This window comes from Saccopteryx leptura, chromosome 8 (assembly GCF_036850995.1).
Source record: "Saccopteryx leptura isolate mSacLep1 chromosome 8, mSacLep1_pri_phased_curated, whole genome shotgun sequence".
Lineage (NCBI taxonomy): Eukaryota > Metazoa > Chordata > Mammalia > Chiroptera > Emballonuridae > Saccopteryx > Saccopteryx leptura.
In genome coordinates, this window is record NC_089510.1 from 56154014 (window position 1) to 56176933 (window position 22920).

Sequence of the window (22920 nt, forward strand, 5' to 3'; positions counted from 1 at the left end):
TGGGATGAACCCCGCAGAAAAGCTGCAGTGATGCCCTCTGCTCTGGTTCCGTCCCGTCAGTGTCTTCATGGACCCCACCAGGTCCAACAAGAAACTCCGCAGGGAGTAAGAAAGTTAGGCTGAGATCTCCTTCCCACAGCCACATTGACACATGTGCCAGCAGTACCTTTAGATTTGTGACCATTACCCAGGTTTTAGCATTTTTTTAAGGAAACTAAACTTATACTCCACTACCCGCCTCGGAAATCACCCGTCAGCACGGCTCATTGCTTGAGGGACTTGGCAAGCCAGTCTGCCTCCGAACGGAAGGCAAACGCTACAGTGTATGAGGAAGAAAAGGCCTCTGGGTATTACACTACTTCCTTCTGCCCACTCCTCAGGAACAAAAAATTAGTTCTACTTACTGTATTTGAAAGACCAATTTTTAAAAATTAATAAAAATGACAATTTCCCTGTCCAGATCACATGAACATAAGCAGTAAAGCAAAGTCCAGGGGAGGGTACGCCGATGCAGAACAGGCTTCTGAGCTCAGTCAGCCTCCCTCCTGGTGTGGGTGGCTGACGTCTCGTGGAGGATGGGCTGTCTGGGTCCCCCACCTGAGGTCCTCTAGCCTCAGTTGTCTTTCCTTTCTAGTTGTCCTTAGGTTTATTGTTGGGATCACAATTTGGAATTCAACAGAGAGCTTCTGAAGGTGATGAGACAGAGGGAGTAATGAAAAATTAGTCTTCTTCATCCTCGCTGATATCATAGGCTGCAGCCTTGCGCCTGGAGAGGTTTGCTGGGGAGGAAGGAGGCGAAGTCTTGCCAGAGAAGGGCCATCGGAAGGAGGGGGAGGGGGAGCGCTCCCGAGTGGGGCTGCTGCTGGGACTCTGCTTTGGGCTGATGGCCTGCAGCATCCGACCTTTCCCCTCTTTCAGCATGTGTTTCTGTGGAGACCAAAAGGAAGGGTTAGAAGAACCTGCAGATCTTACTAAATCACCACTGGCATGTCTGAGACTTCAAATGGCACAAGTGCCCTCTGCAATGTCAAAACTGATCGAGTAAGCCAGACGAGGGACATAGCTATAATTCTAAGTAATTTTCTCCCTAAAGTGGTCTACATTATATAACTTATCTAAAGGGTCCCACCTGCTATCCAGTCACCCAGTGCTGACTTCTATGTCAAAGGAATTCTTAAAAGCCTACACGGCTTATAGTCTAGGCTCCAGGCAAGAACAAAGGAACTAACTCAAACAAGAGGATACCTCTCCGAGTTTTAGAGTTCTCTGAAAAGGAAATTCCATATTTACCCTGTTTTGTACCCAAGTCCCTCACAGTCAGATCCTTCCTGATACCTAACCTAGGGCTCACTTGCTGAATAGCTACACGTACACCTTCTATTTGGCTGGAAGGGATCTTGCTACTCCTCAAGGACAGAATTCCCACCTCACCCAGGGACCCTGCAGCAGCTGTCTGTAGTGAAGGCAGCTTTCTTTATACTTTCTTTGTTCTTTCCTCCCCTTCTATCTAAAACTATAGTGTAGAAGTGAGTAAGTCTCCTCCCTTATCTTGTCACCAGATCTGGACATTGGTAGAGAGCTGGCAAAATGATTTAGGAGAATATGTTTTATTACTTATTTATTTCATTAGAGAGAGGAGGGGAGGCAACTGGGATCCACCCAGCATGCCCACTAGGGGGCAATGCTCTGCCCATCTGGGACACTGCTCCATTGCAACAGGAGCCTTTTTTTTTTTTTAAGTGCCTGAGGTGGAGGCCATGGAGCCATCCTCAGTGCCCACCTGGGGCCAACTCACTCCAATTGAGCCATGGCTGCAGAAGGGGAGGAGAAGAGAGAGAGACAGAGACAGAGAGAAAAGTGAGAGGGGGAGGGAGGAGGAGAGAAGAAGATGGGCACCTCTCCTGTGTGCCCTGACCGGGAATTGAACCCAGGACTTCCACACACCAGGCCGATGCTCTACCACTGAGCCAAACAGCCAGGGCCCTCTATAATGATTTTAAAGAACTTTTTGGGGAGAACTGAAATATAGTTCTGCCTAATAAGGGGAACAGACTAGCTAACTTCTGAATGTTGATATCCCTTTCTGCTTAAGGATTCTATAATTCTTTCCATAGCATAAGAACTCCCTAAGTTTCTTTAAAATGCCCTAAATTACCTAGCAGAAAAGAACATACCAGCGCTCCTTCTGGACCAAACATTTCCAGGAAGCTTCCAATGAATTCCCGTGACTTCTCCTCCCACTTCTGAATGAGGTCAATGCTCTTCTCCTCTACCTTCTGAACAAACTCTTTTGACTTTTCTTCCACGTCTTTCACTTTCTTCTTTACTTTGTCAACCCGTTCCTGCAAGTGGTATTTCTTCTCCTACATAAAGAAAGAACTGTTTTGAGAAATAATATCCACTCTGACCGTTCATTCCAAAGGAGGAAAATCATGGTTTGGCACTCTTTGGACACTTTTTAGTCTTTAGAATTCTACTTCGCTTAATCTATCCAACACTTCTCTAGCATAATAATAGAGATAAGATATGCTCTGACCTGACGACCAGTGGTGGTGCAGTGGATGGACCGTCGACCCAGAGTACCAACGTCACTGATTCAAAACCCAAGGTCACCAGCTCCATCCTGAACTTGATCCCGAACTTGAGCAATGAGTTGATGCTTCTCTCTCTCCTTTCCTCTCCCCTCTTCTCAAAAAAATTAAATTAAAAAAATATGCTCTGTATGGTCACCTTATACAAAAGTGTGATGATTCTAACATTGTGGAAACCTGGACTAAACTAAATATATAGGGTAGGCCCAGTAATATGTTTGTAACCAAATGAAGTCACATTTTTATCTGTTTGTTTGTTTTTTGTTTTTTCTGAGAGAGAAACAAGAACATTGAGCTGCTCCTGTATGTGCCCTGACCAGGGAATTGAACTGGCAACCTTCACGCTCCAGAACAACACTCCAACCGACTGAGCTATCCAGCCAGGGCTGAAGTCACATTTTTAAAGACAAAACATAAACTTAGAACATAAACATGCCCAACATAACCCAACCCCCATTCTAGACGGAGATGTAAAGGGGCAACGAGATCACTGCACAGTATTGCCAAGAATAAGCCAACGATAATAGCTGGAGAGTGGAAGTAGTCCATCTTTTACTTAATTTTTTTTTAAATTATTTTTATTTATTTATTTTATTTTATTTTTTTACAGAGACAGAGAGAGAGTCAGAGTGGGGGATAGACAGGGACAGACAGACAGGAACGGAGAGACGAGAAGCATCAATCATTAGTTTTTCGTTGCGCATTGTGACACCTTAGTTGTTCATTGATTGCTTTCTCATATGTGCCTTGACCGTGGGCCTTCAGCAGACCGAATAACCCCTTGCTGGAGCCAGCGACCTTGGGTCCAAGCTGGCGAGCTTTTTGCTCAAGCCAGATGAGCCCGCGCTCAAACTGGCAACCTCGGGGTCTCGAACCTGGGTCCTCCGCATCCCAGTCTGATGCTCTATCCACTGCGCCACCGCCTGGTCAGGCTTACTTAATTTTTATTGTATTAGATTTTCCTCCTCTATAACTGGTTTTTCTATGACTTTAAGAGAGTTGTTTTTAGTATAGTATTTGGAAGTCTGTTAGCTCATTCACAAAATAAAGATGCTCCTCTTTGATCCTACCAGCTTCTCTAAAGATAAGAGAAAACGGTGAGACCTCTGTGGGGATGAGGAGTGAGGAGGAGAGTCTTTAGTCAAATGAAAAGTATTTTCATAATTTCCCAATCATAAAGGGATAAGGAAATATGTTTAAGACTTCTAAATTCCTGACTGTAGATAAAAGGTTCTGCAGTAGGTGGTTAACAACAGCTAGGGTTTATCTGCATAGATAATCATATTCAGACGAAACCATTTCACCTGTTCAGAATTCACAGAGTGGGGAACAGGTGAGGAAGCATGGTAAACCACTAATGTAGAAGGCAGAGTTAGCAGCTTTCGTTTTAAATGAACTTTACAGAGGCATTATTTATATACAAAATGATAACAGTTTGTTGCTAACGGACAATATTAAGCTAAAATAAACTTTGCTTCCATAAATCGAATTTTATTATTTATTTTATTTTTCAAAAAAAGTGGCTAGAGGACCTGGCTGGGTGGATCAATGGATAAAACATCGACCCAGCCTGACCAGGCGGTGGCGCAGTGAATGAAGCGTCAGACTGGGATGCAGAGAATACAGGTTCGAGACCCCGAGGTCGCCAGCTTGAGCACAGGATCATCTGGTTTGAGCAAAGCTCACCAGCTTGGACCCAAGGTCGCTGGCTTGAGCAGGGGGTTACTCGGTCTGCTGAGGACCCACGGTCAAGGCACATGTGAGAGGGCAATCAATAAACAACTAAGGTGTCACAATGAAAAACTGATGATTGATGCTTCTCATCTCTCTCCATTCCTGTCTGTCTGTCCCTGTCTATCCCTCCCTCTGACTCTCTCTCTGTTTTTGTAAAAAAAAAAACAAAAAAAAAACAACAACAACAAAAAACAAAAACATCGACCCAGTGCACCAGAGGTCATGGCTTTGACCTCCGGTCAGTGCACATACAAGAAGTAATCAATGAGTGCACAACTAAATGGAACAACTAAGTGAAATAATGAGTTAATACTTATCTCTCTTTCTTCTCCTCTCCCTTTCTTTCTCTCTCTCTCTCAAATCAATGGGATTTTTTTAAGCAAGAAACAGAGGCAAAAAGGGAGAGAGATGAGAAGCATCAACCCATAGTTGCAGCACTTTAGTTGTTCGATGATTGCTTTCTCATACGTTCCTTGACCGGGGGCCTCTAGCCGAGACAGTGACCCTTTGCTCAAGCCATCCCAAAGGTCCATGAAGTCATGTCTACGATCCCACGCTCAAGCTGGCAACCTTGCACTTAAGCTGGTGAGCCCACACTCAAGCCTGCATCATTGGGGTGTTGAACCTGGGTCCTCAGTGACCTGAGTCAATGCTCTATCCACTGTGCCACTGCCTGGTCAGGCGAGAAAAAAAAAATTTTAATGGCTGGAGTGGAGTGGGGAGTGGTGGAGTGTTTGAGGGTGAGGGCAAGCAAACAGGTTGGAGCCTCCATGTTCCACCTGTAGGCCAAGAAAGCCCCAGAATCTTGTTCCCAGTGAGATGGTGAGTCACTGGAGGGTTTTGGCCAGGGTGTGATGTGTCAAAATGGTATTATGTTTTAAAAAGATGATGATCTGCAAACAGATAGTATGGGGACCTTCTTGGAGACTGCACAGTCCTCCATACGGGAGACGATGGGACAGACCCACATGGCTATGGCACAAGGGTGCAAGGTGGGATGCAGGGTGAGGGAGGGAGAGGAATCCAGATCTTTGGTTTGAGGATTTGGGGAAATAGTGGTATCATCTTCTTCTTTTTTATTTTTTCTTATAAGCACCATTTTTTTTTTTTTCATTTTAGAGAGGCAAGGAGAGAGAGAGAGAGAAGGGGGAGGTGCAAGAAGCATCAACTCCCATATATGCCTTGACCAGGCAAGCCCAGGGTTTCGAACCAGCGACCTCAGCATTCCAAGTTGATGCTTTATCCACTGCGCCACCACAGGTCAGGCCAGTGGTATCATCTGCTGAGTGGAGAAGACCAAAGTTGGAGCACACTTGGGAGCAATCAAGAATTCTGTTTGGGACATGTCAGGTCAACCTGTCTGATACCCAGATGGGACATTTAGGAGGTGGCTGGATTTACAAGTCTAGAGTTCAGTGGCAGAGTTGGGCCTAGATGAGATCACTTCTAGAGCAGGTGGAAAGAGAAGAGGCCCCAGGCCTGGGCTTGGGGACCAAGCAGTGACAGAGGTAGAGTGTCAGAGAGGCTGAGGGGTCATGTATGTTAGAGCTTATGTGGTGGCAGCAGACAACCAAGAGGAGGATTAGAGGGGGACCAGGAACTCTGGCACCATGAGGGAGGGAGTGGAGAGAGGGCATCTGAACAGCCTTCCTAGGAGTATCCTGCCCAGGCCCACAGGGCAGGAGCTGAGGGCTCATAAATAATATTTTAAAACTTAGGTTTAATATCCTGAGAAATTGCACACAATATGTGTGTCGCTATCCACAGAGAGAGGGGTCCACAGCTTTCATTGGACTTTTTTTTTTCAGGGGAAAGTGCGAACTCAGTCCCCCACTACCACAAATTATGCAATCGAGTTTCCCACATTTGGGAAAATCGCAGGGGTCAGCACATCCGGAGTGCAATGGATAAGCCTCGCCCTGGGAAAACCACCTTCGTGATCATGGTATCTCCCCTTCCAGGTAAGTATGGACGTTTTTATTTTTTATTTTAGGTGAGAGGAGGGGAAATAATGAGGCAGGCTCCTGAATGCACCCTGACCAGGATCCACCTGACAACACCCATCTGGGACCAATGCTCAAAGACTGAGCTATTTTTAGTGCCTGAGGCTAGTGCTCTCAGACTAACAGAGCTATCCTCAGCGCCAGGGGCAATGCTCAAATAAACTTAGCAACTGACTGGGGGAGGGGAAGAGAGAGAGGATGGGGAGAGGGAATGGGAGAGAAGCAGATGATTGATTCTCCTGTGTGTCCTGACTGGGAATCGAACCCAGGATGTCCATATGCCAGGCCAATGCTCTATCTACTAAGCCATTGGCCAGGGCCTTTTTTTTTTAATGTTCATTTTATTGATTTTAGAGAGTGAGAAAGGAAGAGAGAGAGATATAGAAACATCAATTTGTTCCTGTATGTGCCCTGAGTAGGGATCAAACTGGCAACCTCCACGCTTCGGGACATGCTCAAACCAACCGAGCTATCCAGCCAGGGCATGATCAGATTTTTCTTTCTTTTTCTTTTTATTTTTATTTATTTATTTATTTTTACAGAGACAGAGAGTGAGTCAGAGAGAGGGACAGACAGACAGGAACGGAGAGAGATGAGAAGCATTAATCATTAATTTTTCATTGTGCGTTGCAACACCTTAGTTGTTCATTGATTGCTCTCCCATATGTGCCTTGACCGTGGGCCTTCAGCAGACCGAGTAACCCCTTGCTGGAGCCAGTGACCTTGGGTTCAGGCTGGTGGGCTTTTCCTCAAACCAGATGAGCCTGCACTCAAGCTGGCGACCTCGGGGTCTCGAACCCGGGTCCTCTGCATCCCAGTCCGACGCTCTATCCACTGCACCACTGCCTGGTCAGGCCATGATCAGATTTTCAAAAGACCATCAAATTTAAAAAAAAACGGGCCCTGGCCGGTTGACTCAACGGTAGAGCGTCGGCCTGGCGTGCGGGGGGACCCGGATTCGATTTCCGGCTAGGGCACATAGGAGAGGCGCCCATTTGCTTCTCCACCCCCCCCCTCCTTCCTCTCTGTCTCTCTCTTCCCCTCCCACAGCCAAGGCTCCATTGGAGCAAAGATGGCCCGGGCGCTGGGGATGGCTCCTTGGCCTCTGCCCCAGGTGCTAGAGTGGCTCTGGTTGCAGCAGAGCGACGCCCCGGAGGGGCAGAGCATCGCCCCCTGGTGGGCAGAGCGTCGCCCCTGGTGGGCGTGCCGGGTGGATCCCGGTCGGGCGCATGCAGGAGTCTGTCTGACTGTCTCTCCCCATTTCCAGCTTCAGAAAAATACAAAACAAACAAACAAACAAAATACAAAAAAAAAACGCTAAGAACTACTATTTTAAATGCATTTGATATACATATTATATTGTGTAAGTTACACATTCTTATTTATCTAATTGGCTATGTCTTTATATCAATGTGTTGATACTACCATAAAGGCAGAAAATGTCTCTCTGTTTTATTCTCTTTGTAAAGAGCTTAGTATAGTGTTATGTGCAGAGGATTCATTGAGCTTTAGGGGAAGATAACTATAGCAGACTGAAAAGCAAGTTCAGCTCAGATGAAGTGGGAAGCAACATGTGTCCTAAAGCCAGGGAAGTCTGGGATGAGGTTGATGAGTCTGGGATGAGGTTGGAACTCACGTTGATAAAGCTGACATTGAGCTCCTTTGCCGTGTAGCCCCTCTGTAGGTTCCGTCTGGCATACACATCATAGTCCCGGACAATTCGGGTGATGATATCTGATGTGGAGATACCTTCTGTCCTTTGTGTTGGAGCAAACATGCCTAACCCCAAAACAGACAAACACTGTGACATTCTGGTTAGCTCAGGCAGTAGGACTAGATGGAAACTGGAAACAACATTCCTGTCCTCAAAAAGCAGAATCATTGGCCCTGGCCAGTTGGCTCAGTGGTAGAGCATCAGCCCGGCATGTGGAAGTCCCAGGTTTGATTCCCGGCCAGGGCACACAGGAGAGGCACGCATCTGCTTCTCCACCCTCCTCCTCTCATGTCTCTCTCTTTCTCTTTCACCCTCTCTCTCTTTTTCTCTTACTCTCCCTTCCTGAAGCCATAGCTCCATTAGAGCGAGTTCTCCCTGGGTGCTGAGGATGGCTGCATGGCCTCCACCTCAGGCACTAAAATATGGCTCTGGTTGCAATGGAGGAAGGGCCCCAGATGGGAAGAGCACTGCCCCTGGTGGCCTTGCTGGGTAGATCCTGGTCAGGGCGCATGCAGGAGTCTATCTCTCTGTCTCCCCTCCTCTTGCTAAGATTAAAAATTAAAATTAAAAAAAAAAGTAGAATCATTTATTACTAAGGAAGTCTGGAGATATTGACATACAGAATAAGAATGAATCAAAAGTTAGGGGTCAAGGAAAGGAGGAGCCATATGGCCTTAATACAAAGAAAAACACAGGGCTGGAAAAAGGTTTCCTGAAATTAAAACAGGTATCAATAGTAGATGTTTAGACTGAGAATTGATGGATCTCTGTTTTGTGCTCACCTTAATCTCTTATCTGAAGTGGAACCTAAAAATGGATGTGGAATTTCTCAGTGTATAAACTTTCCTCGGGCCCTGGAGGTTGGCTCAGTGGTAGAGTGTTGGCCTGGCATGTGGATGTCCCGAGTTTGATTCCCAGTCCGAGCACACAGGAGAAGCGCCCATCTGCTTCTCTACCCCTCCCCCCTCTTTCTTCTCTCTCCCTTCTCCTCCTGTAGCCGTGGCTCAATTGGAGCGAGCTGGCCCCAGGGGCTGAGGATGACTCCATGGCTTCTGCCTCAGGCACCAGGAAGAGCTTGGTTGCTGAGCAATGGAGCAGTGCCCCAGATGGGCAAAGCATAGCCCCCTAGTGGGCTTGCCAAGTGAATCCTGGTTGGGGCGCATGTGGGAGTCTGTCTCTGCCTCCACTCCTCTCACTGAATTAAAAAACAAACTAACAAAAACTTCCCTCTGTAAAGTAGAGATGTGGTTGGATCTTTGTCACTGCCCGAGACTATAAAGTGAGAATACATATCAACTTACTCACCTGCTTCCTTGATGTGCTTATAAACATCATCACTTCCAGCAGAAGAATAAGGGATATCATCATGGGCCACAAAATCAATCTTAAAATAAGAAAACATCACTTAAAACCCAGGATATCTGCCATTCATAAAGAACTAGTACACACTGTCATGCCCAGAAAAAGGACAAAAAGGATACGCCAAGCCTCAAGGCCTTTTCTCTTTATCTCTCTTTGCTTTGCTCATAAATTCCATGATTCATATCAAGCCACTCAACCTATTCATTTAAGGATGATAAATATAGTCAGCAAGTTTCCTTTACTGGCTATTTCTCCTGGTCTACTGGAGGTGCTACCCTCACACTGCACCTGTCACAATGAGTGGAAAATTGACCTGGGAGTGCTAGTTAGTGGGGGGGGGGGGGGGAGAGATCTCCTCATCCTCCCAGTTCTATAAGCATTCATCAAGTGTGAACCTTTGTCAACTGGTTTCTTTCTCAGACCAGGAAGTGAATGGGAATATAAAAATAGCAACCAAGAACGCTTTCATTAGAATAGATACATCTAGACTCCTGAGAAATACAAAATCCAAAGCCATAAAAGACCATCAGGTCTCAGGATCTACCATTTTACTAGTGTCAACACCTCTTGAAACAGGTAAGAGTCCACTAGCACTGCGATCAATAATCTATCTGAGAAATATGCTCAACCTCACTCACTTACTCCTTCCTGAATAGGCCATATACCCTTTGCTAATATAATTGCTAATACCACCATACCCAACTCCCAGAAGGCACTGAGGTGTGAAGCATGCTCATCAGGACTGTCAGGGACTCTCAGCTAACATCTCAGTTACCCATAAACTATTTATTAGGAATCCATAGGCAGAAAAGCAAAACTAAGGATGGTGGGCAAAACTTGTGGTTGAAGATATGCTGCTAACAAGAAGAAAAGCAAATTAGAAGTTCCTCTAACATTTTCTTCCTGGGCCAGTCTGGTTGTGTTACTGGGCATACACTTACTCATTACTGTTGGTACCACTGGCTACTAAGTATTGACATAGAAAAGCTAGAGAACTATAAAAAGTGTGTCCTAATCCTCAAGCGTTATAACTGGCATTATGTATAGTCTAAAGAGACTGGCATGCTATGAGGATGAACACATATAGTGTGTTGTGTGCATGTGTGTGTGCATGGGGGCGGGGGATCACCTAACTGAAGCATTCTATTTCTACTGTGTGACCTGCTACAGTATGATCTGGACCAAGTTATTTGGTCTCTCTGGCTTTGTTGTCATATAAAAATGGAAATAATATTTACCCAACAGGACTGTTATGGGGAGCAAATGAAATATAATGGATGTAAAAGCCATAAACCATCAAACCCCATATAAATGTCAGTCATGCCTTTTATTAGTAGTAATGTCACTGTTATATCCCCTCTGTGTGAAATTTACACAGGAGGCAGAAGTGAAATAAGGCTAGTAGAAAACTAGCCCAAGTATCAGAAGTCTTAAGAGATGAAGAAATTTTGTACAGATGATGTATTGTAGAATTGTGCACCTGAAACCTGTATAATAATTTTATTAACCAATGTCACTCCAATAAATTTAATTAAAACATTAAAAAATAAGAAATTCTGGAACAGGGATGGGGACATGTGTCCAGTCAGTTCCTACCCGGTGTTCGGCCAGGAACTCAGGTGTCAGGGTCCAGGGGGCGTTCCTCACCACCTCGTCCACATAGCGGCAGTGCTGCACAGCATCGTAGCGCTCATTTTCGTTCATCACTGTGAAGCCTTTGAAGTTGTGCGTTAGCTCATCACTGCAAACTGAGTTCACACCATCAAGATGGACGTCAAAACCGTCAAAGCCACCACTCCTCGGTCACCAACCTCTCCCATTCCCTAGGGCTGGAATCATTCTCCCCACCTGGAGAAATTTCTGCTGGAGGTAGCTCAGTCTGGGTAACAATGCTTTTTGTTTTTAAATTAATTAATTAATTAATTAATTTTTATTTAATTATTGTGTTTACATTCTAGTGTCATCCCAAATGCATCCCCCCTCCCCCATATTCCACTCAACATCTCCCTTGCCCCTTTAAATCCAAGATACACCTTCAGGAGCAATACTCACTAAATAGCATGTTCACACTTTGAACAGAGGCTCCAACAGGGCTAAGATCTTCGGCTTTGAAATAATCCTGCTGTGTGTTTCTGCATCAATTAAGTTTTTAAAAATGTTTTCCTATTATGTATATTTGTATAAGACTGAACTGGACCATATAACATTTGTTTAGCTGGATTTTCTAATTCAGTTGATTTAAAATGATAAACTGAAATCCAGAGTAAATGTCATTCTTAAACAGGCATGACTCCAGAAACTCAGCTAAAAACAGTGAGATAAACATTGGACACCTCAGGTTAATGAGTTTGGAACTTCTCATTCCCTCATTTAAAACTTCTCTATCCCTCATTTTAAAACCAAAACAAGAGCCACTATAACTCCAGTTATAAAGACAGAAAAAAGGGCTACTGTAATATTTTCGTGGGCAGCACCTAAAGTCATCAGATGTTCTCTTACCTCCCACAATGAGGTATGTATTAGGGAAAAGGTTCTTTTCTTACCTCCCACAATGAGGTATGTATTAGGGAAAAGGTTCTTTGCTTGCATCAGAGCCCGGGCATGACCAGAATGAAATAAGTCAAATATTCCATCTGCATAAACTCTCACAGGTCGCTCATCTAAATCCAAAAGAAAATTTATCACAAAAACACACTGATTCAGTATCTCATATTTGACAAATGAACATGGCACTGTGTGACTATGCACTCTGCATACCCCTCTCCTAAGGTGTTCTCTGGATACTCACTCCAATTTGGGAGGTGGGAGGAATAATACCACTAATGCTGTTGGCTTACAAAGACCCTCTTGACGTCGTATCGGTTAAGTCTTTTTGTTAGCATGGTTGCATTAAACTGCTCAGGTAATTGAATTTCATGATTGCTTTTTCTTAATGTTATTTTGGAATTGAAAAGGAACAGTTGTACAACACATAAGTCCAAAACTTCAAATTCCTCACCTTCAGTTTGTGTTTAAACTTCAGTTACATATAAATAGATTATAGTTATACTATAATCTGGCTGCTCGCTCTCTCATTTTCAAGCTGCCTTTAATACTAATGACTACCTTATTTTTCGCTCCATAAGATGCACTTTTTTCCCCCCAAAAGTGGAGGGGAAAATGCCTGTGCGTCTTATGGAGTGAAAAATACAGTATTTTATTAAATATTTTAACATACCATTTGGTTCAGAATTTTTTTTTTTCTTATTTTCCTCCTTAAAACCCTAGGTGTGTCTTATGGTCAGGTGCATCTTATAAAGCAAAAAATATGGTAATGGCCTGACCAGGCGGTGGCGCAGTGAATAGAGCGTCGGACTGGGATGCTGAGGACCCAGGTTCGAGACCCCGAGGTCACCAGCTTGAACATGAGCTCATCTGGTTTGAGCAAAAGCTCACCAACTTGGACTCAAGGTCACTGGCTCGAACAAAGGGTTACTTGGTCTGCTGAAGGCCCGCGGTCAAGGCACATATGAGAAAGCAATCAATGAACAACTAAGGTGTCGCAATGTGCAACGAAAAACTAATGATTGATGCTTCTCATCTCTCCGTTCCTGTCTGTCTGTCCCTGTCTATCCCTCTCTCTGACTCTCTCTGTCTCTTAAAAAAAAAAATATGGTAATGCTTTGCTTTGAAAATAAAGCTCCCTACTATTGCCCAAAAAGTAAGGAGTGATTCAGAAAGGTGAATTAAAAAAGAAGGAAGGTAAGTACCAGTCATCAATTTATTGTTTCTCAGTCCCAGATTCACCCTCAATACCTGCTCTGGAATAACAGCGGAATTCCTTCAAGAATTTCTCCTTGACAGTGATTATGATCTTACCATTTCTCAACAGAAGGTGATATACTAAGTATTAGAAAATCAAATATAATTATTTTAGGACTTTATATTAGAGGTTTTCCTCTTCTCTCAATTAGTGAGAATAATAAAGAACGGACTGTCATTTTTGTGTGTGTGTGGTAGTAGACTATGAAAAAAAAAAGCCAGAAAATGATCTCTCAGGACACAATATTAATTCTAAATTCAAATAAACACATTAAGAATGAAATTGATTAATGGTTCATTATGCTTCAAATGATAAATCTAACAGTCCTAGTAACATACTCCCACTATGTGACTAAAGGAAAAAGCTATTTCACTGTAGCAGCAGAAAGTAACAGTAGGAGTGTCTACATTACTCTGGGAAAGAAGGGCCAGAATCTCATCAGATATATGATACTATACTGAAGACAGGGATAAGATACCTCTCTCTCCTGTCTTGTTTATCAAGATGGTAAATCAAGTGAGAGGAAACTGGTTCTCAGGAAGCTTATGGGCTTTTATTCTTTCTAGCTAGCTTTATCCATTACTGCTGACAGAAATATAAACTGAGACTTACAATGGGCAATTAGGCAATATCTATCAAAACAAATGACAGCCTGACCAGGCGGTGGCACAGTGGATAGAGCGTCGGACTGTGATGCTGAGGACCCAGGCTCGAGACTCCGAGGTTGCCAGCTTGAACGCGGGCTCATCTGGTTTGAGCAAAGCTCACCAGCTTGGACCCAAGGTCGCTGGCTCGAGCAAGAGGTTACTCGGTCTGCTGAGGGCCCCTGGTCAAGGCACATATGAGAAAGCAATCAATGAACAACTAAAGTGTCGCAATGCGCAATGAAAAACTAATGATTGATGCTTTTCATCTCTTCGTTCCTGTCTGTCTGTCCCTGTCTATTTATCTCTCTGTCTCTGTAAAAAAAAAAAAAAAAAAAAAAACCAAACAAATGACAACTGCTTATACTGTTTGGCCCAGTTATTCCAATTCTAGGACTTTATCTCACAGATATAGTTATAAAAAATATATGTTATTCATTGAAGCATTGTTTGTAATTCCAAAATTTTAGAAACAACCTCATTTTCAATGGAAGACTGAGTATGCTATGATACACCCATTAAAAGGATAGGAAGATACATACGTTATTTACTTAGATATCCATAAGAAACTGTAAAACTGGAGATTTCAAGATGGCTGCAGAGTAAGGTGGAAGCTACACTCACCTCCTCCTGGCACCAAACCAGATTTACAGCTAAATTATAGAGCAGTCAGCCTAAAAGACCAATTGAAGGACAGCTGAACAGGAGTTCAGGACTTATAGAAGAAGTTACACAGAGACTGGTAAGAAGGCGGAGACACAGAGAGAGCTGGTAGCTGAGAAACCAGAGGGATAATCTTGGCTGCAAAGGAACCCCCTTAGGAGTGTGGGGTCTCGACCACAGGCTGGGACCCCCTACCCAGAGCACCAGGGCCAGGAAGAGGAATGTGTATAGCATCTGACAGTGAAAATCAGCTGGGACTCTGACTTCCGGAAAGAAGGAAACTGCTAGAATCCCAAGTGCTCTCCTACAGGGTCAATGCATAGGAGCTTGCTCTTGGGCACTCGCCTGGAACTGCTGTAGACGGAAGGTGACTTAGGGTATACAGAAGTCGTAAAAAAGAAGATCTGGGTGGCATGGCGCTGACGAGAGATCTGGAAGGTCAGCTACTGAGGTCCTGGGTCCTGAGTCAATATCCCATACCACGCTCAAGTGCCATCTTCCCAGGGTTGGGCACTCCTATTCTTACAGCACCAGCCTGAGGAGTGCACTAACCTGGTCCTAGAAATATTGGCAACACCACCCTGCCAAGCTTGAATCTGGCAGAAAGGACTGTCAGCTGCACCCAACAGGAACCTTTGCTGTGCTCTTTCTTTGGAGAAACTATAGGCAGACACTCAGACAGACACTGAACTGTGAGGTTTTGGAATAGGGGCCAGTCTTCCCCACCACTGGCAGGCTTAGCCAGCACCCCCACCCCCAAGTCCTTGTGGCCCTGCCCTGCTGAGCTCAGTTTCTGCAGGGTAAGGAAGGGCTGCTAAGAGTTGGGGCTGTCGGAGTGTGTCTCCCTTACAGGCTCCGGACCTGGGCTCTAGCTGTGCCTATGGAACTGGGGGGAGGTGTGGAGCTTGCTCCCCTCCTGTGGGCTTGGCCAATGCCATCCCCAGCAGAGACTGTCTGATCTGTTTTACTAAGTCCCAGTGGCCCCATCCTGAGGAAAGGGAACAGCAGTCAGAGCTAGGAACTTTGGAGCACATCGCCCTAGAATCTCCTGTCTGAGTCTCTGACAGTGCAGTTGTAGAGCAAAGGGGCGATGAGCAGCTTGCCCCCTCCTGAGGGCTCAGCTGGCACCACCCCCAATGGAAGACTATCTGGATCTGTTTTTCCAAGTCCCGGTGGCCCAGCCCTGCTGAGCTTATTCCTGCAGGGGGACAGCTGGCTGCACCCAACCTGAACCCGTGGTGTGCTCCTCCTGGGGAAGCTAGAGTTGGAGACTCTAGCAGAGACTGAGTGTATGGCTCTGGAGTAGTGGCCACATTCTCCCCACCGAGTGCCTGACTCAGTGTGCTGCCCCCAAGGAGGGGACCCATCCTCATCCTCCCAAACTGGTCAACATGCCCTAGCTTGCACCGTGTGGAAGAAGCAGTGGGGCATAGACAGTCTTTTTTCAAAAGGCTCTGGAATAAGTCCAGGCAACCTCAGAGGGTGGTAGAGTAGCCAACAGGTGGACGCCAATCTCAGTGAGCCTTGGAACTTTTGTTGCTGCTCAGAGCTTCAGGAAGCTGACCCGTGTATACAGCTTGGCCACTTGCAGGCATACCCAAGCCCAACAGACACAGCCACAGTCAGTGAAGAGTGTGGGAGTTCCACACAGGTAGTCCAAGGCTGGTTACACATGACATCGACATCGACCTGCACCGGAACCCTGTCTAAGTGGACCTAGGACCAACACAACCAGTGATGGGTTTCAAACCTTACCAGAGTTCAACCCAACTAGTCAGACAGATAACACAGCCAAAGGGTAACTCCAACAGGCACCAGACCCTGCTGGGAACAACTGCCTTGGGGGACAGCCCCTGAATAGCAACTCATACATGCTGAACAAGGTCTGTTCTTCTAGTCAGCCAGCCTGAGAGTTAACTCCACCCATAAACGGGCCAACAGCATTCAAGACTCAACTATGGCAGGAGGGAGCACATAACACACACAAGAACACTTCTGGAGGACGTAGCTCAGGCGATCTAGAATATTACACCACTGAAACCCACGAGGCACCCACATCAGAAAGTCCTCATAACAATTTTGGGAGTCATAGCAGACCCACTTAATACACAGAGTCAAACACAAAAAGGCAAACAAAATGGGTAGACAAAGAAATATGCTCCAAATAAAAGAATAAGGGAAATCCCCAGAAAAATAATTAAATGAAATGGAAGCAACCAAAATACAGTGGCCCCTTGACTATCGTGGGGGTGAGGTTCCAGAACCCGCCGCGAAAGGCAAAAATCCGTGAAGTAGCGACCTTCTATTTATTTTATTATATATATAATATATATATATTATATATATATGGCTTTATAACCCCTCTCCACACTCTTATAAACCTTTCCCACACTGTTATTAACCTTTCCCACACACTTATAAACACTTCCTATGCTATTAAACACTTTCTACACTCTTAAACCTACGTAATTTTAATGACATATAAAAATATCTAGCCTGACCTGTGGTGGCATAGTGGATAAAGCATCGACCTGGAATTCTGAGGTCGCCGGTTCAAAACCCTGGTTTCCTGGTCAAGGCACATATGGGAGTTGATGCTTCCTGCTCCTCCCCCCTTCCCCTCTCCTCTCTAAAATGAATAAATAAAATCTAAAAAAAAAAAGAAAAGAAAAAATATCTATATACCACAAAATCCCACAATATAGTGAAAAATCCATGATACAAAATTAGATATATACAATTTAAAAATTCATGATACACTAAGACCGTGAAAAGTGAACAGCGATATGGCAAGGGATGACTGTATATAGAAAATACTGCCTGACCAGTGGTGGTGCAGTGGATAGAGCATCAACCTGGAATGCTGGGGTCCCAGGTTTGAAACCTCAAGGTCAACAGCTTGGGCCCACGCTCACCAGCTTGAGCGCAAGATCATCAACATGATCCCAAGATTCCTGGCTTGAGCCCATAGGTCACTGGCTAGAAACCCAAGGTTGCTGGCTGGAGCAAGGTGTCACTGGCTGGGCTTAAGCCCAACATACAAGAAGCACTGAATGAACAACTAAAGTGAAGCCAACTACAAGTTGATGCTTCTCATTCTCTCCTCTCTTTTTTCTCCCTTCCTTCTCTCTCAAAATCAATTTTAAAAAAGAAAATCCTAAAAGACTCCACCAAAAAAACTACTAGAATTTATAAATGAATTTGGTAAAGTAGCAGGATAAAATTTTTTTTATTATTATTAAGTGAGAGGCAGGAAGGCAGGGAGGCAGAGAGACAGAATCCTGCATGCACCCTGACCAGGATCCACCCAGTAAGCCTCCTACAGGGCAATGCTCTGCCCATCTGGGGCCACTGCTCCACTGCTTGGCAACCAAGCTATGTCAACCTGAGGCAAGGCCATGGAGCCATTCTCAGCGTCTGGTGCCAACTTGCTCGAACAAATCAAGCCATGACTGTGTGAGAAGAGAGAGACAGAAGCCCTGGCCAGTTGGCTTAGTGGTAGAGCGTCGGCCTGGCGTGCAGGAGTCCTGGGGGTTCTATTCCCAGCCAGGGCACACAGGAGAAGCGCCCATCTGCTTCTCCACCACTCCCCCTCTCCTTCCTCTCTGTCTCTCTCTTCTCCACCCGCAGCCAAGGCTCCATTGGAGCAAAGTTGGCCCAGGCGCTAGAATAGCTCTGGTTGCAACAGAGCAAGGCCCCCGATGGGCAGAGCATCGCTCCCTGGTGGGCATGCCGGGTGGATCCCGGTTGGGTGCACGCGGGAGTCTGTCTGACTGGCTCCTGGTTTCCAGCTTCAGAAAAATACAAAAAAAAAAAAAAAAGAGAGAGAGAGACAGAGAAGGGGGGGAGAGGCGGAGAGAAGCAGATGGTCGCTTCTCCTGTATGCCTTGACTGGGAATCGAACCTGGGACTTCTACACGCTGGGCCAATGCTCTACTGCTGAGTCAATTGTCCAGAGCCAGGATAAAACATTAAAATTCAGAAATCAGTGGCATTTTTATACACTAATAATGAACCATAAGAAAGAGTAATTAAGAAAATTCCAGGCCCTGGCCAGTTGGTTCAGTGAGTTGATACTTCTTGCTCCACCCCCACCCACCCTGTAAAAAAATAAATAAATATCCTTTAAAGAAAAAAATAATAAAACTGCCCTTTGACCCATCAATTCTACTTCTGGGAATGTATCTAAAGAAACACAAAACACTAATTTGAAAGAATATTTGCACCCCTATGTTCACTGCAGTGTTATTTACAATAGTCAAGATTTGGAAGCAGCCCAAGTGCCCATCAGTAGATGAGTGGATAAAGAAGCTGTGGTGCATTTAACCATCGAAATACTACTCAATGATAAAAAACACAAGGAAATCTTATGTTTTACGACAGCATGAATGGACCTGAAGAGTGTTATGCTAAGGGAAATAAGCCAGTCAGAGAAAGACAAATACCACATGATCTCACTTATATGTGGAATCTAATGAACTAAATAAACTAATAAATAAAATAGAAACAGAAGCATAGATACAAAGAATAGACTGACAGCTGTCAGAGGGGAGGGTGGTTGGGAGGTTGGGTGAAAAAAAGGGGAAGGGATTAAACAAGAAATATAAAATATATATTTTATTATGGTTGCCCATAAAAAGGATACTGAGTGACTGTGAGACAGTGGTGAAAAGAAATTTCACTCATACCTTTTTTTTTTTTTTTAGGGTTTTTTTTTTATTTTTAATTTTTAATTTTTAATTTTTTTTACAGGGACAGAGAGTCAGATAGAGGGATAGATAGGGACAGACAGACAGGAACGAAGAGAGATGAGAAGTATCAATCATCAGTCCCTCGTTGCGACACCATAGTTGTTCACCGATTGCCCTCTCATATGTGCCATGACCGCGGGCCTTCAGCAGACTGAGTAACCCCCTGCTCGAGCCAGTGACCTTGGGTCCATGCTAGTGAGCTTTTTTTTTTTTTGCTCAAGCCAGATGAGCTCACGCTCAAGCTGGCTATCCTGGGGTCTCGAACCTGGGTCGTTCCGCATCCCAGTCTGACACTCTATCCACTGCGCCACTGCCTGGTCAGGCCATACCTTTTTTTTTAATGCTTATTTTATTGATTTCAGAGAGAAAGAAAGGGAGGGAGGGAGGGAGAGAGACAGGAACACTGATCTGTTCCTGTATGTGTCCTGACCAGAGATTGAACTAACCTTTGCACTTTGGGACAACGCTCTAACCTACCAAGCTATCCAGGCAGGGCTCACTCATACTTTTTTGTTCTTTATGAATTTTAGTAATGAAAATGTACTAATTTTATAATACATAAAATAAAATGTTTTAAAAAATAAATAAATAGTCCTGGCCAGTTGGCTCAGTGGTAGAGTATCAGCCTGGCATGCAGGAGTCCCGGGTTCGATTCCCGGTCAGGGCACACAGGACAAGTGCCCATCTGCTTCTCCACCTCTCCCCCTCTCCTTCCTCTCTGTCTCTCTCTTCCCCTCCCGCAGCCGAGGCTCCATTGGAGCAAAGATGGCCCGGGCGCTGAGGATGGCTCTGTGGCCTCTGCCTCAGGTGCTGGAATGGCTCTGGTTGCAACAGAGCGACGCCCCAGAGGGGCAGAGCATCGCCCCCTGGTGGGCATGCCGGGTGGATCCCGGTCGGGCGCATGCGGGAGTCTGTCTGACTGCCTCCCCGTTTCCAGCTTCGGAAAAATGAAAATAAATAAATAAATAAATAAACAAATAAATTAAAAAAATAAAATGTTTTAATAAAATAAACACATCAGGACAATGAAAAAACTCAGAAATAATATGATGAATTAAGAGTTGGAAAGGTTATGGCTCAAGCTTAACCTGCCTCTTTCCTCTGTATCATTAACATTTTTAAACCTGTTTCCTCATCTATAAAATAAAGCAAAACCAAACCAAACCTGAGTAGTATATCTCATCTATATCCTAGAAACCATGATCAAGAATTAACTAACATACTTCCATCTTTTCTAAAAAAGTCCAGAGTAGCTATAAACCTCACTTTACTTGATTCTATAAAACAAAGGATAGAATACAAAAATTACAAATATTTTGTTGGGCCCTGGCCAGGTGGCGCAGTGGACAGAGCGTCAACCTGGCACATGAAGGTCATGGGTTCCATCCCAGGTCAAGGCACATATGAGAATCAACCAATGAGTGAACAACTAAATAGAACTAAGGTAGAATAATGAGTTGATGCCTCTCTCTCTTTCACTTTCCCCCTTCCCTTCTCTCTCTCTCTCTCTTCCTTTCCCTCTCTCCCTCAAATCAATGAGAAAAAAAAAAAGAATGTTTTGTTATTTTTTGCCATTAGCATCCATCAAGAGCAAAATGAGATTTCCTGATAGTGAAAATAGCATAGAATGTTGTTGAACTAGTGGCTGTTTGCCAGTAGCTAATCATCCTTTTTTTTTTTTTTTTTTTTTTACAGGGACAGAGAGAGTCAGAGAGAGGGATAGACAGGAACGAAGAGAGATGAGAACCATCAATCATCAGTTTTTTGTTGCGAAACCTTAGTTGTTCATTGATTGCTTTCTCATATGTGCCTTGACCACGGGCCTTCAGCAGACCGAGTAACCCCTTGCTTGAGCCAGCGACCTTGGGTCCAAGCTGGTGAGCTTTTTGCTCAAGGCAGATGAGCCCGCGCTCAAGCTGATGACCTCGGGGTCTCGAACCTGGATCCTCCACATCCCAGTCCAATGTTCTATCCACTGCACCACAACCTGGTCAGGAGCTAATCATCCTTTATTAGGCCATTATGTCACTACTGAATCCTTTCTCTCAGACCATCCCCAGATGTGCTTCTTGCCATCTTCAGTGTTTCCCCCAGCCTCCCAACTTCTCAATTCCCTATGACTTAATCTCGTCTTTGGTGAGCCTAGGCTAGTATATTAACCAAATGACCAGAAGGGGCCACTGTTGAACTAGAAAATCCGAGGAGGAAGCATAAGTTATTCATTCTTACACCAAATGGCTATTGGCCAGAATAACCATAACCTCTGATTTACATCTGTTGTCTCAGCATATTAATAAAAGTAAACCCTTTCGCCTGACCAGGCGGTGGTGCAGTGGACAGAGCGTAGGACTGGGACATAGAGAACCCGGGTTCGAAACCCTGAGGTCACCAGCTTGAACGCTGGCTCACCAGTTTGAGTGTGGGGTTGCTGGCTTGAGCCCAAGGTCACTGGCTTGAGCAAAGAGTCACCCTGTTCTGCTGTAGCCCCCCAGTCAAGGCACATATGAGAAAGCAATCAATGAACAATGAAGGAGCTGCGGAGAATTGATGCTTCTCATTTCTCTCCCTTCTGCCTGTCTGTCCCTCTCTCTGCCTGTCACAAAAAAAAAAAAAAAAAAAAGAGTAAACCCTTTCACTCTCAAAATGGTCCTGAATTAGATTACAAATTACAGTCCTTGTACTACTGCTGGCTAAGTAACTAGATGTTCTCCTTCAGGCCAAACAGACCTGAGTTTCAATGTATTATCTCTTTCGATACTTATCACCAAAATATTTTGTCCCTAAAAGATTTCTAATGCCCTTCACTCTGCTTTTTCTTCCTTTCTCCAAGAAAACATATCACTGTTTTGTTTTGTTTTCTAATCTTTCAAAAGAGATGATCTTCTCATCTCTCGCAAGCCACATTTCTTTTTTCTCTGGGTGGTGAGATTTCTCCTAGATTATACAAACTTCTCTCTCTTATACTACCTTAACCTCCCAAGTGGAAAATTATGGGCAAAGGGAGGAATGCTCCCTTATACCAATTATTTGTTTAAAATTCACTAACTATAGCATGTATGTGTAAATTCATTACTGGTTTATCCCTTGTCCAGCGCTAGCATGAATTCAGTCAGTTACTTGGCTATTTAACATAAAACTGGACAGAATGAGATAGAGGAGAAACACTGGAGATGGAATTAGACTGGCAAACGTTAAAGAATAATCCATGACTATCCATACCACATAAAATACAATCAGTTGGCTGATGGTCTTCTATTGTTCATAACTAACGTCTATGAAGAGTTGCACCACTCCAGGGTGAAAAGAGCACAAAGATGAAAAAACTGCCCTGGCCAGTTGGCTCAGTGGTAGAGCGTCGGCCTGGCGTGCAGGAGTCCCAGGTTCGATTCCCGGCCAGGGCACACAGGAGAAGCACCCATCTGCTTCTCCACCCCTCCCCCTCTCCTTCCTCTCTGTCTCTCTCTTCCCCTCCCGCAGCCAGGGCTCTATTGAAGCAAAGTTGGCCTGGGCGCTGAGGATGGCTCTGTGGCCTCTGCCTCAGGCCCTAGAATGGCTCTGGATGCAACGGAGCAATGCACCAGATGGGCAGAGCATCGCCCCCTGGTGGGCATGCCAGGTGGATCCCAGTCAGGCACATGCAGGAGTCTGTCTGACTG

At 44.8% G+C, this 22920-nt stretch overlaps 1 protein-coding gene and 1 non-coding gene across 7 annotated transcripts in view; both read right to left on the reverse strand.

Moving 5' to 3' along the window:
* Positions 1–406: 406 nt before the first annotated feature.
* LOC136379577 (choline-phosphate cytidylyltransferase A) overlaps positions 407–22920 on the reverse strand; it is a 96573-nt gene continuing 74059 nt past the window's right edge. For all 6 annotated transcript variants that reach the window (XM_066346937.1, XM_066346941.1, XM_066346943.1 and 3 more), the window contains 6 exons: positions 11948–12064; positions 11001–11152; positions 9348–9426; positions 7965–8107; positions 2175–2363; positions 407–927 (listed from right to left, as the gene is read on the reverse strand). In XM_066346937.1, coding sequence (XP_066203034.1) covers positions 721–927; positions 2175–2363; positions 7965–8107; positions 9348–9426; positions 11001–11152; positions 11948–12064 — 887 coding nt within the window. In that variant the 3' untranslated portion in view covers positions 407–720. The remainder of the gene's footprint in view (positions 928–2174; positions 2364–7964; positions 8108–9347; positions 9427–11000; positions 11153–11947; positions 12065–22920) is intronic.
* LOC136380277 (U1 spliceosomal RNA) lies at positions 6131–6294 on the reverse strand. Its single transcript, XR_010746942.1, has one exon. It is a non-coding gene; the product is annotated as a U1 spliceosomal RNA (small nuclear RNA).